Raw genomic sequence first — 15,406 nt, forward strand, 5'->3', positions numbered from 1 at the left:
CACATTTCAAGTTTCTTTTAATGGATGTGACCTCAATATTTTGTGGGAAAAAAAAATGTGCTTTTAACATATTAAAGCAAATTGTTAAATACACATGTAAACAATAAATTAAATAAATAAAAATTCTGGACAAGATCCAATCATTCAGTGTAAAAAATAAGAATAAACTTTTTGAGTGGAACGTTCACAACTCAGATTTCAAACATCTCATACAAGCGCAAAACCGGACACTTTTAACAAGCGAGAGTTAAGACGAAAAAGCAAATGTGTGCTGTGGTTACAGTTAGAGGCCTTGTGTGTATTTCTTTTTGCATGTGCTTTGAATCACTCTGTTTTAGTTCAAGTAAAAAATAATTAAATACACGTTAAAAAAAACCAACATGTTTTTTGGAGGAGAACAGCATTTTGTGCGACTCCCACCAGGTCAAGATCAGAGATCCGTGTTTGTCCCTCGGGCCCTGAGCGTCCTGGTTTTAGTCTCATGGCTCTATTGTAAATAATCACAAAGACACTCTGGTGGAGGGATGAAACACACACACACATACACACACACACACACACACACACACGTACACACACACTACAGCCTCCAGTCGGTCTGTGTATATGAAGAATGTAGAAGTATTTTAAGTATATACAGAGGCAAAGAGTTGAGCGAGCCTGGAGAGGTCCTCTCCTGTCGGCTGTAAATTACTGCGCACCACAGCCACTAATGTAACAGTTTCATTAATTTGTCCTTGTTTGTTCCTCCGTCAGTCTGCGGCTGCTGCGTCCTCGTGACTTCACTCTGAGATGATGGACAGTTTCAGGTCTCTGAATCAGATAAAGGACATCTGTTAAATCTGTTCAAATGTGCGATTAATGTGTTTAGCTTAACATAAAAACTAGACACAGAGGGAAAACAGCTAGTCTGGCTCTATCCAAAAGTTAAAAAATCCACCGAACAGCATCTCTAAGGCTCAGTAATTAACAAAATATATATTGTTTGTTGTCTTGAAAGAAACCAAAAGCAAGAATATGAGAATCTGTAATAAATCAGGCATTATCCAGTTGATGAAGCTAACATGACTGACAACAGTGCGACAGTGTGACTTCTTACCTACGCCATCGGCTACATCGTCGGCCAGGGGGTCAGAGTTTATCACGTACTTGCTGCCAAATATCTGCACCAACTGGTCAAAGAACTTGCATTCCTGTTTGTCTCCTCTGGAAACAGGAAACAGAATATCAGAGCTTGTTTTAAGAGCCTTGTTGCTCGATCGTTCCCTTCAAATAAACAGAGGTATTTACTTTCTGCCCTCGAGGAAGTGTCGGAAGTTGGCCCTCAGCCTCTTGATCCTGGTCTGACACTGTTCAGGAGTGCGCAGGTAGCCCTGGCTGGCCATAACCTCAGAGATCTGGATGTAGATGTGTCTGTTCTTGGTGCAGCTCTTTAAGTTCTCCTGGATCTCCTCGCTCCCCCATATGGCCAGGAGGGCCTCTGTCTCCCCGTCGCCCCAGGTCTGCTTAGAGCTGTCAGCCACCCACTGCGTACCTGAGGCAACTAATAGAGTGGACATCTTAGATTACATAATGAATGTCATATGATTACATAACTCCAATAGTGTCACTTCACATTTATTAAAGAAAATAACCTAGATTTGTAAAGTGAAGCGTGAAGTTTCACCTTTGTTTTGAGCAGGCACTAGTGTGTAGTCATCTGACTCATCGGTAACCGACGTGTCCGGGACGGATTTGTCCGCTTTCAGCTCCTTCCTGAAGATTTCATCCATCTCGCTGTAAAATTTGAAATCCTCCCTGAATTCAAAGGAGAAGAAATAACAACGGACAAGTTACCTCCAGACAGATACCCACATTCGAATGTGTAGCCTGTAGCCCCATTCAAATGCCAAACAACATGCGTTTAGGAGAAAAAGAGTCATAGTTTCGTCATCACTGACTTTTCGTGGAGGAAGCCGTATTTAAGGCGCTTGATGCGGGAGTAGCACTGCTCCGTGGTCCTTATGAACCCTTGGTCGTTCATCTTCTCAGAGATGTACTCAAACACGTGGCGGTTCTTCAGGCAGCCCCTCAGGTTGAGCTGGACGCTGTCTTCACCCCAGACCTCCAGCAGGGTGCGAGTCTCCTGGTCCGACCAGGGCATCTTTCTGCTCATTTCGGCCAGGAGGTGGCTGGCTGAGGGCTGCTCGTCTGAGTGGAGGAGCAACAGATTAATTATTTTGTTGTAAATCTTTGGAATTTACAACAACACTGTGTGCGATGATATCAATATATTCAAACCTACACATGTCAGGATCATTGCCCATGAGAGGTTGCACGGTGGCGTCTGAAGCACTGATGTCAACATCGGCGTACACAGAGTTATCACCGAGCACCGGAGCCAGGAGGTCGAAGTATCGGTACGCCGCGGGCCGCCCTCCACTTCTGGAAAATGTAAATCAAAACGCATGCTGGGAAACTGCCGGGGTGGAAAAGTTTACAAATTCATTGCTCAACCGTGTTATTTACCTCCGGTTGTTGCAGTAACGCCTGTAAGTCTTCTTCAACCTTTTGATCCGGTTGTGGCACTGCTCCGACGTCCTCAGGTATCCAATGGAGGCCATTTTCTCAGATATCTCGGCGAATATGTGGCTGTTGCGGATGCAGGTTTTCAGGCTGTGCTGCATGTCGTCTGCCGCCCACACCTCGACGAGGGCGACCGTCTCCTGCTCCGTCCATGCTGTGTTCACACCCTCTGCACCTACTTCAGATGGGTGAAGTCGCTGTAAAGACTGCTGAATGTATTTCTTTTACCGCCGTGTGAATGGATAAAAAAAATTACCGTACCTGGATCTGGGTCTGCTTGTTCATCTTTTTCATCATACTCGTCAATAGAAACTGCCTCGTGTCCAAGTATTTGTTCCAGCTGCTTGTAGAATCTATAGTCTACTCTTCTTCCACATCTAGAAGGTGTGAAAAGACGTAGATGAAACATCACGATCACACAAACAAATAACAGACAGACTGCTGGGAAGCTTGTTCTCACTTCTTCTTGTCGTAGCACTGTCGAAAGTTGTTCCTCAGCGACTTGACCTTCCAGCGGCACTGCTCCGAGGTTTTCGAGTAGCCGAGGTCTTGCATTCTTTCCGAAATCTCCGCGTAAACGTGTCCGTTGTGGACGAAGCCCCTCAGCGACCTCTGGACGTCTTCGTCGCCCCAGATCTCGATAAGCGCAAAGGTCTCCTCATCTGACCATGAGCTTGGTCCTGTTTTTTCTGTCAACATGCCGACTTCTCCATCTAACAGCAGAAACACACAGCACCTGTCACTGTCTATATTGGTTTTGGTTTGAATGCAACACCAATCAGTAAATTGTGTATTCTAGATTAATGTTGCCCTTCTATCAATGAGTTAAGGTGACGTTTACCTGTTTCAGGCACCGATTCGCCATTAGAGTCTTCCGATATCTCGATGGAGTCCGTCACCACAATGGAGGATGTTGACGGCTGCTTGTCCAGGATTTGTTCCAGCAGGTCGTAGAATTTAAAGTCGACTCTGTCGGTCCCGGAGGAGCTAAAGACAGTAAAGGCGTCGGTATTATCGCACACACACATCCTGCCAACATCACAGTATACAAACTAAATATTCATGAGCGGCTTCTACCTCATGTTTTCCTGACACTGCCGATAGCTGGCTTTCAGCCGTTTGATCCTGGTGTGGCACTGATCTGGGCTGCGGGAGAAGCCGTTGGCGCTGAGCTTTTCTGATATTTCAGTGAAAATGTGACCGTTGTGTGGGCAACGTCTCATACCATGCTGGACCTAAATGCAGGAGAAATATACAGTGTATATATTTGCAATGTCTTTAAACAATCAGACTAATGATGATGTCATGCCTCCATATGAGATCTTTCTCTTTAACTAATCCGAACATGTTGATGAAGGCTCTCTCATCCAGGTCATGGTAAGTCTAAGTGCTGTATCGAAGGCAACTGGACTTGTTTCAGTTTCTTGAAGAGGCTTCCTCAGTTCTAACTTAACTAAGAGTTGTTAAAGGACACGTGTGCGCTCTGAGCTTCAGAGTCGTTAGGGCCTCTTGTGGGTCGTTGGTCCAACCGGCCTTCATGTGGGTTGCTAAGGCTAGGTGAGCCCAGGTGTGAATGGTCATTAAGCTGTCTGGGGAGGGAACTCAGTACTGCATTGACTCCCACACAGAGTTTAAAAGCCTGCAACTCCTACCTGCGGGTCTCCCCAGATCTCCAGAAGGATGATGGTCTCTTTGTCCGACCAGGGGACTTTCTTCCTCTCTTCCAGAACGCCCACAGCAGGCTCTGAAGAGATACAGATAGAAAAGAGAACATTTCATTTGTCAACTTTACTGCGCTGATTATAGCATCATCTATTTATTAATCACTTTGGGTGTTATAGCGCCTCAATACAGGTCCAGAGGAGTGCATTCTGTGGGATCTGAAGCTGTGTTGTTTGTGTTAAATTCACATTTCCTTATAAACACCGAATCTGTCTAAAACCAGTTTTTCATTAAGGGCTCCACCTATATCTTGAGAGTGTGTCTGTAAACCTAGGTTTGTTATATATATTTCCATGTGATGTTGAGACAATGATTAGGTGTCAGGGTACCCATATCCTGATGGGAGAAGGAGGTGAAGTCGTTGTCTTCAGGCTCTCCTGGTGGTTCATCCAGCTGCGACGCTGACGGGAAGTCCTTCACTAGAATTCTTCCCAGTTCATTGTAAAACTTGCACTCAACTTGCTCCAGTCCCTTCATGCTAGCAAGAAGACAGCAGACGGATACTGTAAATACACACCATCCTGAACTCTTCCATTAACCTTTTTCTCGCTGTAAGCATACGTACTTGTTTTCGTAGCATTGCCTGAAGCTCGATTTCACCCTTTTCAGCCTCGTTTGGCACTGCTCTGGTGTTCGGGAGAAGCCATGGGCGGCCATCTTGTTGGATACGGTGGAGAAAATGTGTCCGGTTCTGTGCACGCCTCTCAGCTCATGGTGCAGCTTGTCTTCCCCCCACGTGTTGATGAGGGCCAACGTCTCAAAGTCTGTCCATGGAACACTTTTAGTTCCTTAAATAAAAATATGAAAACATTGTTTGGTTTATTTTGATATACGACACCAATTTCTAAAACATCTAACACCTCCGATGCAGAAGTATTTTATCGAAGTACAAAAATGCGACATTGTACCGATTTCCAGTCGGCTCGTTTGGCCGACAAACTGCAAGTCCTCGTCTCCGTCTTGGGACTCGTCCTCATCGATGATCTCTTCAACATCGTAGGTGATCTCGGGAAGGGCCGAGGAAGCCGAGGAGCCGAGTACTCGCTGCAGCTGCTCGTAGAATTTACACTCCATCCTGGAGTTCCCTCTGGTGTCGCACCGGGAGAAGGAAACAGGTATTTTGTTTCAATTCCTTTTTTCTCTACAGCTACGACATCATCAGTCTGAGGGAAATACTACTAATCAGACAGATTGCAGTGATTGGACAGAAAAACAAGCAGAGAGGACATCATTTTATACACACCTTATATTCTGGCGAAAGCATTTCTTCAGTCGTTTGATCCTGGTCTGGCACTGTTCCACTGTTCTCATGTAGCCTCTCTCTGCCATCTTCTGTGCGATCTGCGTGAATATGTGACGGTTCTTCAAGCAGCCCTTCAAAGCCCGCTGCATCGAGTCCTTCCCCCAGATGTCGAGCAGATTGAGCGTCTCCTCGTCCGACCAGGGAACTTTTGTGTCCGTTACAGCTGGGAAAGAACGTTCCTGAGAGTCTGAAATGAACCAGAAGAGTTATTACAGAGTTTTTAAAAGCTTTGACTGATACATCCAAGTATCAACTGATCCATAAGTGAACTGTACAAACCTGTATATTCTCCCCATATCGAGATTAGAGGAGATTCACCTGAATTCTCACCGTCCGCTGATGAATCCCTGCGATGGTGGAAAAACACACAATGAATAAAACTGACAGATAACGTAGCCCAGTCTCTTACTGATTGTTACTGTTTCCCCCAAAAACTGGGCATGATTAAGCCAAAAAGCACTCATGCACAATAAAAGAGAAATAATGAGCATTAAACAGATTTAAAGCTACAGGTTAAGTATTTTCCGAAGGTTAAATGAAAAGAAGTAAGTAACACACATAAGCTGCAACAAATATTAAGCAAGCTATGCATTGGCCCAGTGGTGTTCTGAGCTAAATGCTACTGTAAGAAGTACAGTCAAATCCAGAAATGTTAGCCTCGTGGTAGCTCTAGAGTTAACCCAACACATTAGGTTCAATTGCCTCGGAACAATGAATATCTGTAGAAAACTTTGTGCAAATCCATCAAGACTGAGGTGCTGAACCAAAAGATTGACAGTGACCTCTCTCAAAAATCTCGCTGCTAATATGACTCAAATGCAAATGTAACCACGAGTGAGACATTTGTTGTGATCTTACAAGAAAGCTGCGGCCTCCGCAGGCTGTTTAGAGGGAACGTCCACACCTCCGCTCAGCTTCCTCTTCCTGAGAACCCGCCCTCCAATCACGCTTTGGCTGTTGTCGTCAGCTGTTGAATCTGTGTCCGCAGTCTCATTAGACGCAGTGAGGTCTATGGTTACATCACATGGCCGTGCACTAATTGCGCTTGGTGCTTTCCTCTCCTGAGAAATGTTCCCACCTCTAACCTGCAGCTGCCAAGAGTCTCTCGCCTCCTTCGGTCTTTGTCTCGCTGTCTCTGAGCTCCTCCTACTCGCCCTCTCCAGGCTGCTCGCGCTGAAGGGATCGTCGAGGCGTCCTTTGTACTCTGGAGGGTTTGATTCATTGAGAGCAGGTGAGCAGGAGGTGGTGTTCATGACGGGTTTGGTGCCAGGAGGTAGAGACAGGGAGGAGAGGATGCAGTCATCCATTGGTAATAATCGAGGATCTGCAAATGAGGAAAAAAGATGCTTCATTAGACACTGGCCTATCTAGTTAATTAGTACTTAAATTAAGTGAACTGTAAAGACAAAAATGTGTCTCTCTCTTTGAAACGTTGTACACAAAGAGCTTTATTATCTGTCTGTTTTGTGTGATGAATTAACCTACAATAAATAATCTATCAATCAATCTTTAATTTGAAATTAAGGGTAAAAGACTAAATAAAAATGCTATAAATGCCAAAATGTTTGCCCATAGGTCTACTGTACCTTTCTCCTCAAAATGTCCGAGGTTTCTGTGGTGTTCAAGTACAGCCTTCATGTCCTCTGGAGGGAAAAATGATTGTAAACAGTCGTCCAGGAATGACGGAGCGTCTCCGAGCAAAGCTGCCAACTGAGAAGAGAGATCCGGTTACTGGCTTTAGCGAGTGAATACAAAGGACAAACAAGTTGATTTGATGAGGGGTCATGCTCATTGCTCTGTGTTAGTGCCACCAAATATGAGGAACGTCATGCAGGCTCGCCGACCCGCAAATGTGAAACTACAGCTGCGTAAGAAAATGAAATCTTTCTGTCCTAATGAGCATTTTTTATTTTTAAACTATGTGATAATCTGATTTCATTATTTTGTTTTTCTGCACAGCTTGGCACAGAAAAGAGAGGGAGGAGGAAGCAGCCCACTGGGACACCGTGTTGCACCTGTGCCCAGTTAACCCTCCTCCATATCTGCCCCTGGGTCAGTAGTACAGACAGATGAGCCCCTGCACTGAGCTGGACTATGGTCCAAAATCAGCCAGAAAAAAGTGAATCACTCTGGAATAACGCCACAGCTATCTCCCGGCGATACACTTGTCTGCGTTGCATTTGGTCTACGCTGATGGTGAGATACAAGGTAGAGGCAAAACAAGTAGATCAGACCTCCCACAGGGCCTGTTAACCTCCCCAGGAGGCAGTTTCAGTTCACATCAACACTGCAGTGAGCAGGTAACAAAATAAGGAAAGACCAGTGGCCAGAATATGACCTGTTACATAAGCATGGATGTGTGCAGCAGTGTGGCCATGGTCATTTGAGAATGCCTTGATAGCAGCAGCAGAGAAAGCTCACAGGGTCAGCAATACGAGTGTATCAGAGATGTTGATGACATAAAGCCAGTTGCCTAGGCTATCTACGTAGGATTCATCGAATGGGATTATAGGGGAATATCTGGGAAGACGCTTTTTGTGAAATTCATGACGTTTATTTGAAGTTTCCATCAATCTTTTCTCCTGCGATACTTGACGTTGATGGAAACGCTCCTATTGTCAGACCAATGCGTTTTCACCTTCATGAACCTGCTGAGCGCCACAAGCCAGAGTTGATCTCTATAATGTAAGTGTTGCTAAAGTTTCGACTTCTTCAGTCTTCTTCTTTTCTCTGTGCACCCTGGGAGCAGGTGATGCTGTGCCAGAAATCCCTGCTCTGCCAAGGCTAGAGTTCAAAGAAACATGGCACCTGTGTGAAGTCTGGAACTGGCAGCAGCTCCTCCAGTCTTGATATGAACTCCCACACCAGCATCTCGAGCGCTGCCTCGTACTTTGAGCCAAAGTATACAGGGAAGATTTCCTGCAAATGAGAGAGAGAGACAGACAGACAGACAGATTAAGAGATGTACTAGTATGTGTCTCAGATGGTGTGCTTGGCACAAACACTTCAAAACATCCAACTTCGGAAATGGTCCAACCGCCTGAGGATGTTTGTTACTGCGGCTGTAATTCTGTCACACCTGCATTTGATTAAACCACCATCTCTAGTGAAAGATATAATGGTTAAGAGCGACAGGCCTGTTCGGTTGCAATCATTCCTGTTAGAATCATAACTACACCAATTACTCAAAATAATGTTTTTGCACTTTGTTCTGTAATCAAATATCAGCCCCTCTGTGTCAGACAGAGAACACCCGACCACAATCACATCATGAAAACTGGCTTCACGTGGAGAGATAATCAGATCAGGGAAATCTTTCTGGATACTGAAGTGTCCTTTGCCGTTTTGTACTGATGGTACAGTATATAATAGAGTAAATGATGCAGTCAGGTCAGTCTGAGTACTGATGGATTCAAACAGATATAAAATGTAATGGCATTAGAGCGTCTCCACATGCGCCTTGACTGACCTCTTGTGATTGGATATCACTTCCCCACTTTATAAGTAAATAAACACATTCATCGCTCGGACAAATGTGGCTTTTAGCACAAAGAAAGAAGTAACGTAATGTATAATAATATATAATATTTATTGCAGAAAACACAAGAAGGCCCAAATAATTAAGAATTTGTCCTAGACAGCGTTTCACCAAGTTTATAAAGTTTCTCTGAACTCAACAACTTACAAAATTGCATGATTTTTAAAGGGAGTCTGGTCTATTTACCGTCAATAAAATGTCGTCTTCATTCACAATTTAGTGCAACTGGTAAAATCAGTTGAAACAGTGCATTCAAACAGCTGCCATGAATGTGAGCAGGTTAGATACACTTTAGATTTGGAGTGGCTGACGGGCTGGTAGGATATAGCGATGCTTCGACAAACTAACACAATGTTTTTTTACATGGAAAGAAACAACTTAAGGTAGTGCAATTACTGCCGAGTTTACAAAAAGGCTCAAATGATTCAGAATATGCCATGGCTGTTTTGCAAAGAGATTCAAGTTTCTCCTCTTTCAACAAAATTGCTGGATTTTCCTAAGGGAGTCTGGGGATATTGCAGTCACTAGTTGAGTTGTGAAATCAGTTCAAACAGACGGTGCATTCACAAACATCTGCTGCTTATCTTGGCAGGTAAGAGAGGCCAAACACATTATTTGCATTACAGTGAACCACGTGGCCATCAGACAGTGTGTAGAGGAAGGCACTTGAGTAGGCGGTCCTTAAACGTGGCCCAGGGCACAACTGCTGAAACAACTTTGTCACATGCAACTCTGAATGTGTCCTCATTGTGTGTAGGCTTCATTCATACCTGCGCTTAGAGCTGTCCACTCGTTATTGGATCACTCAAGACGCATGTTAATACCAAGTATAAACAGTGCCTATGGTAGTGTTCATAATATTTAGAACATTTTCATCCAAAACAACTTATTTTCGTTGCATTATGAAATATTATATGGACCCCGCTGAGCTCAAAGAAAGGTAGAGAGCCATCTCACCTGGAAGAAGTATTTTCTTTCAGATGGATCCTCCAGTAAAGAATGCACCAGCTCCACAAAGTTCACCTCAGACTCCTCCACCTGGTTGATGGTCACCTGTTACACACAGACACAATGTGAACACAAAATGCTAAATCAAGGGAAAGAAAACCAGGTCACTTGATCACACCTGCAGCTGTTTTGCAGTCCACAATTTATAGTAGGCTACAGTATAATAACCTCTGTATTATCTCTTTTATTGAAGAAAAAAACAACTGTGTATTCTTTACTGTATACACTGTAAACAACTGTAAACAACCCGACCGTCTTGTGACTCAATCAATCATTATCAGACGAAGTAGTAAACTTCCCTCCGGAGAGAAACACGGTGACAAGGCTGCTTACATGGTGATCCTTGGCAGTGCTGACAGGAGCTTTAATTCTGTCCAGATGTGGCTGAATGGTCTGCATGTCCGCTGGGTGCTCGCCTCGACACATCTCCAGAACCAGCTGAACGTAAACACACATACAATCAATCATATCGCGTCACATTTAAACAGCCCTGGAGGATAAGCTAATGTCTAACACTGGGATGCATATGAAATGACATTTTAACTTTTTCTTCAATGTCTGACCGGTTGCTACTCTGCCCACCTGATTTACAGGGGAAGAAATGAAATAAATAAAGATGTAAGTGAGAGAAAACACTGACATCACAAACATAAAAACAGCACTGAAAATGTAACACTGAATTCACAGCTACACAAGATTGTTTATTGATTTCAAATGTTGCCTCTTTAACTTAACAGACACCTAAAATAAGCTGAATCGTGACCTCAAGCAGCGATTATTACTCACCCGGGCCCTGAGTCCCAGGATGAGCTGAGCCCTCTGACTGTAGCTCATCAGCTCTGGGACCAGCTCCGTCACCATGGTAACAAACTCCTCCAGCATCCCATAGTGGTCCACAAGTCCCTGCTGCACTACTTGCCACACTGCAGCTGATAAGAGCTGCAAGGGCGGGGCCAGGAGGCGCAGATAGCGGACTGGAAGATCATTACCTGAAGACAAAAAAATGATTTATTATTTCCTGTACGTGACAATTAAAAAGTTTTTTTTTTTTTTAATCCATCCTGATGTGTAGAGAGAATTACTGAGGATCAGCAGGCAACTTTATTTCAAATCACAAACAAGCTGATATAAAACAAGAGCAGGAGTTAACAGCTGAAGACAGGTGACATGAAACACCTGCACACATCTCTGTGGTTGAAGTGTCGTTGTATAGAGTAAGTCTTTTCCCTTTAGAGTCTGGGAATGATGATATACATTTACATATTTTCTGTTGATTAGGCAACACAATTTATAGCAATCATTTGAATATGTCTGGTTGAATTTGACCCTTGAGAGGCAATTAATGCAAATCAATACGCAGGACTGCAAATATTGGATTTCAGCGTCGTTTTTTGCATTAGTGTGATGACAAGCTTTTGTCAGGGAAAAGGCTGGCAAACAAAAACCAGACGTGATCCCCGAGTTAATTTACGGTCTGCAATAACCATTTCTCACACTGCTCATACATGAAACACCATCTGTGTGAGGAAGACTGTGAGATAAGCTCAAAAGCCCTATAAAGATCTTGTGGCGCGACTGTTTTGTCAGACATTATCCAGAAACATAGCAGGGCTCTTCCAGGGCTCCCGTGACTATTTTAGTCACACATGCACGCAAAATTCTCTTAAGTGTGACTCAACATTTTCATTGGTCGCACCGGTGTGCCGGATATTCAGCAGGCCTGATTAAAAAATGTAATAATATTTTTTAACATATACCAATTGAGTGTGTATACAGTTGCATTTGAACAAATATCAGCCTACTGACATATTTTCTGTAGATTAAATTGTAACCTTTTATACTAATGAATGCTTTTTACAATAGCCCATTAAGAGTTGAGGTTGATTTGATCTGTTTTCTAACATTAATTTCATAAACAGTTGAGATTATTTCAATCTTTTGTTGCATGTGCTGTGATTTTTAAAGACGCAATATGTAAGATTTGTGTTAAAAACATTAAAAATGAACTACAAGCATCAACAGAATGTGAAGAAGTAAGTGTTGACGTTATGTCAAAGACATGAATGTATTGGGTTGCAGAGATCTATTGACGTTAGCATGCTAACCAGCGAGCCACAGCTATGATAGTCCAAAAGTAAACAACACCAGCGCTCCGAGCTCTCTGTCTGAGCAAAGTTAGCCAATAGGATTGTTCGCCAGCAGCACGGTCAACTGAGCTTACTAGCTTCCAGCAGCTACGGTTTTAACCCCAACCCTAACCCTGGGGCACCTAAATGAAAAGGTTAGGCGCACTAGTGCAACCAGTGTAAGAAAGTCTACTGCAGAGCCCTTTCTGGGACCAGAACAATGTCGAGTCAGTGTGGAGAGCACCAAAGTCCTCAGTGGACTTACTTAGCATGTGTTACTATGAAGCTTTTTGTGTGTTTATCATCTGCTTTTCCAACTTTTTGCACACACATATGGCGACATCATTGGTCCAAAATGATATAAAACTGCAGTTTTTAAAAAGAAATAAGTCTTCCACAAACCTCAACTGTGTACAATATCACAATATATCATTATACTGCACAATAAAATTGTGACAGAGGGTTTTAACCTGACTAACATATGATAATGAGCTTTCAGATTTGGAAGTTGACATGTGGATCTGCTTTTTTCTAATGTATTGTACATCAGATTATCATTATTCTGACTATTAATCTCTGGATTTTCTGATGTGTGTGTGGGCTCAGTTTGAAAGGTCTGACTGAGGAGACACAGGCTGTGTAGTTGGAACAAATGCTCCCAAATTGACTCACTTCAGAGGCATTTAACCTAAACACTTTACCTACACACGGCATGATTTATCAGCAACAACATCCGCCTGACACGGACACGCTCAACTTGATTTGTGGAGACAAAGTGCCGGGCTGAGACGACACCGACGGTGCTGCTCTCAGGTGCACTGACAGCCAGCAGCATCCATCAAACTCAAAACAAACTCGCATTTACAACCGAGCAGCCGTATTGAATATGTGACAGTGTGGCTACACAGCGAGCTGCAGGGAAAACATACAATAATGCTTCTCATCGATGCTGAAAGGAAAACTGATTTTTTCTTTACACGCACCTCGACTGCTGCCGCTTTCAGTCCCGAATTTTATTTCCATTTAGCAGCTGACAGAGAAAAAAGCACCGTCCAGATGTCTCCCCCTCGGGCTGTAGCGACCAGGGAACCGATCGAGAAAGCAGAATAAAATAAATACCGCTATTTTCTGATTAATAAAGCATCCATCGGCGGTCGCCGGCCCCTCACAGTGCGAGCGCAGTGCTGAAGGAGGCATTAACGGGCTCTTGGTTTTTTTTTTAGTTTTTTTTTTATTCTCGCATCGGGAGCAGAGACAGAACAAAGGTTTCTGGTCCCATCCGCCTCAGTCCAGATCACGTCAAGCCCTCTTTCCTGGTTGGCTGACGAAGACCGGATCAACCGGGCAGTGCAGCTTTCACGACACTAGATGGCGCCGTTGTCCTTTCATTTAGCAGGTTGACTGTGGATTTGTACACTGTGGTGAAAATCTTTTACTGCATTACATTAATTTAACTCTAGTGCAAATACATAAGCACCAAACTACAAATCAAGAGGGTTAGGGTCATTAATTATCAATAAAGTAAAAAAAAAAAAAGTAATATAATTGGATTACGGAGGTTGATGTTTTATATTGCTGTAGATTTAAAAGGAAATTATGAAATTGAAAATTCACTCATCAGCTCTTCAGCCTCATGCTGATGGAAAGTCCGGTCCATTTCGTAGTCCGCAAAACATTTCTGGAGCTCCACAGCGCAGCAGCATTCACCGAAACAACTGAATTAGATGGGGACTTGTTTTTAAAATGTAAAAAGCAAACATATAATGGTTAAATAAATCTCGTCCACCGTAATCAAAGTCTCTGTAAACCCTAAATGATTTGAAAGGATAGTATTTTTAGCCTTGTGCAAATTCTTATTTAAGCATCTATACAGTGAAGATTTCAGATTTTTAAAAAGTGTAAATAATAATCTATGTCTTATTTTGGGATCTCAGGGATTGCAGAGACTTGTATTACGTCAGAAAGATGAACAGAGCCATTTGTTTATTTCTTTCAGTTGTTTTTCCTCACTTTAAAACAAGTCCCCATCTACTTCTCTGTGTTTTAAAGGAGCATGCTGCAACGCTGTTTGGCTGTGAAGCTCCAGAAATGTTTTGTGGACTACAAAATGTCACCCAACTTTGCATCGGCATGAGGGCGGTTAGAGAGTGACATGAATTTTCATGTTTCAGTCAACGTATCCTTTAATAGATCACGTCTTGTAGGTTGGTCATGGTGAAACCCTAACCTAACACGAAACTAGAGCTGTCAGATAAATGTAAATGAGTAAAAATATAAAGTGCATATACCACAGAAAGTGGCTTATGTACATTACTTATATTTCCCCATGTTTGTGTATATTTAATGGCATACAAATCTATGTGTTGTTTATTCACAAACTTATATGTAGTTATCAAAATGAGGAGGATGTCATTTCTGTGCAGTGACCTCAGGGTCATGTGTGTCATGTCAGGAGTTTGGACGGTGAAAGCCGGTACTACTCGGACACTGGTAAGCCATCAAAGTTCCCACTTGTCCTGAACGCAGCATGGATGGCGTGCCGGATGGGGGCGTGGTCAGAGCGAACAGATCCGCCTTCCCGCGGGCCGCATTCGGTACTACTGAGTTAATTCTGTTTATAGACATATATCCGTCATATATACGCTCCTGTGTGAGTGTTTCCTGTATGCTGTGGCCTGGTGCGAGAGTGAGCATACCAGAAATTAAGTCTTTTACGTCTTCTGCGTCCAATCACGCGTCCAGCGCGAGGGCTCCGCGAGTGTCCGCGACGCACTCCCGATTTTCAGCGCGCGCAGCGTAGCTTCAACATGGACTCGGCGCAGAGAAGAGTCGCCGCGCAGGTCCGCCTGCACAAACATCTGTACGACTCATCGATGAGAGAGCACAGGGACAACGAAATGATCGCCAACTCGTGGAGGGAGATCGCCGACAACCTAGGAGAGGAGGAGGCGTTTTGTCGGAGACTGTGGAAAAACATCCGGGATCGTTTCGTGAAAGCGAAAAAAAGGAGCCACATGAAGTGCAGCGTCCTGGGCGGTGTGGCCCCACCGATCCTGCTGGAGCTGGGGTGGCTGGCCCAGTTCACCAGACACCGAGAGAATGACAGTTTCGACATTGAGGTGCGTGACAGTAATTAAAGTACAC

At 43.7% G+C, this 15,406-nt stretch overlaps 2 protein-coding genes across 6 annotated transcripts in view; one reads left to right on the top strand and one right to left on the bottom strand.

The window, feature by feature from the left end:
* The window catches only part of LOC311252633 (uncharacterized protein), a 23,732-nt gene continuing 8,326 nt past the window's right edge, over positions 1 to 15,406 (bottom strand). For 3 of the 5 annotated variants that reach the window (XM_084345944.1, XM_084345948.1, XM_084345946.1), the window contains 23 exons: positions 10,923 to 11,125; positions 10,470 to 10,574; positions 10,086 to 10,181; positions 8,399 to 8,509; positions 7,177 to 7,300; positions 6,449 to 6,914; positions 5,870 to 5,937; positions 5,531 to 5,777; positions 5,196 to 5,374; positions 4,853 to 5,075; positions 4,617 to 4,765; positions 4,218 to 4,309; positions 3,643 to 3,800; positions 3,407 to 3,552; positions 3,026 to 3,278; positions 2,827 to 2,942; positions 2,509 to 2,743; positions 2,285 to 2,424; positions 1,941 to 2,190; positions 1,667 to 1,797; positions 1,291 to 1,543; positions 1,100 to 1,206; positions 1 to 813 (listed from right to left, as the gene is read on the bottom strand). In XM_084345944.1, coding sequence (XP_084202070.1) covers positions 806 to 813; positions 1,100 to 1,206; positions 1,291 to 1,543; positions 1,667 to 1,797; positions 1,941 to 2,190; positions 2,285 to 2,424; positions 2,509 to 2,743; positions 2,827 to 2,942; positions 3,026 to 3,278; positions 3,407 to 3,552; positions 3,643 to 3,800; positions 4,218 to 4,309; positions 4,617 to 4,765; positions 4,853 to 5,075; positions 5,196 to 5,374; positions 5,531 to 5,777; positions 5,870 to 5,937; positions 6,449 to 6,914; positions 7,177 to 7,300; positions 8,399 to 8,509; positions 10,086 to 10,181; positions 10,470 to 10,574; positions 10,923 to 11,125 — 3,860 coding nt within the window. In that variant the 3' untranslated portion in view covers positions 1 to 805. Of the gene's footprint in view, positions 814 to 1,099; positions 1,207 to 1,290; positions 1,544 to 1,666; positions 1,798 to 1,940; positions 2,191 to 2,284; positions 2,425 to 2,508; positions 2,744 to 2,826; positions 2,943 to 3,025; positions 3,279 to 3,406; positions 3,553 to 3,642; positions 3,801 to 4,217; positions 4,310 to 4,616; positions 4,766 to 4,852; positions 5,076 to 5,195; positions 5,375 to 5,530; positions 5,778 to 5,869; positions 5,938 to 6,448; positions 6,915 to 7,176; positions 7,301 to 8,398; positions 8,510 to 10,085; positions 10,182 to 10,469; positions 10,575 to 10,922; positions 11,126 to 13,245; positions 13,546 to 15,406 lie in introns of those variants that run through there. The other 2 variants (XM_084345947.1, XM_084345945.1) reach the window with 2 other exon arrangements.
* The window catches only part of LOC311252635 (uncharacterized protein), a 2,524-nt gene continuing 1,841 nt past the window's right edge, over positions 14,724 to 15,406 (top strand). Inside the window, exon 1 of the mRNA XM_084345955.1 lies at positions 14,724 to 15,381. Within this exon, the coding sequence (XP_084202081.1) occupies positions 15,070 to 15,381 (312 nt within the window). The 5' untranslated portion in view covers positions 14,724 to 15,069. The remainder of the gene's footprint in view (positions 15,382 to 15,406) is intronic.

The sequence above is a fragment of the Pagrus pagrus genome, assembly GCF_965226575.1.
Source record: "Pagrus pagrus genome assembly, chromosome: 23".
In the NCBI taxonomy this organism is placed as follows: Eukaryota; Metazoa; Chordata; class Actinopteri; order Spariformes; family Sparidae; genus Pagrus; species Pagrus pagrus.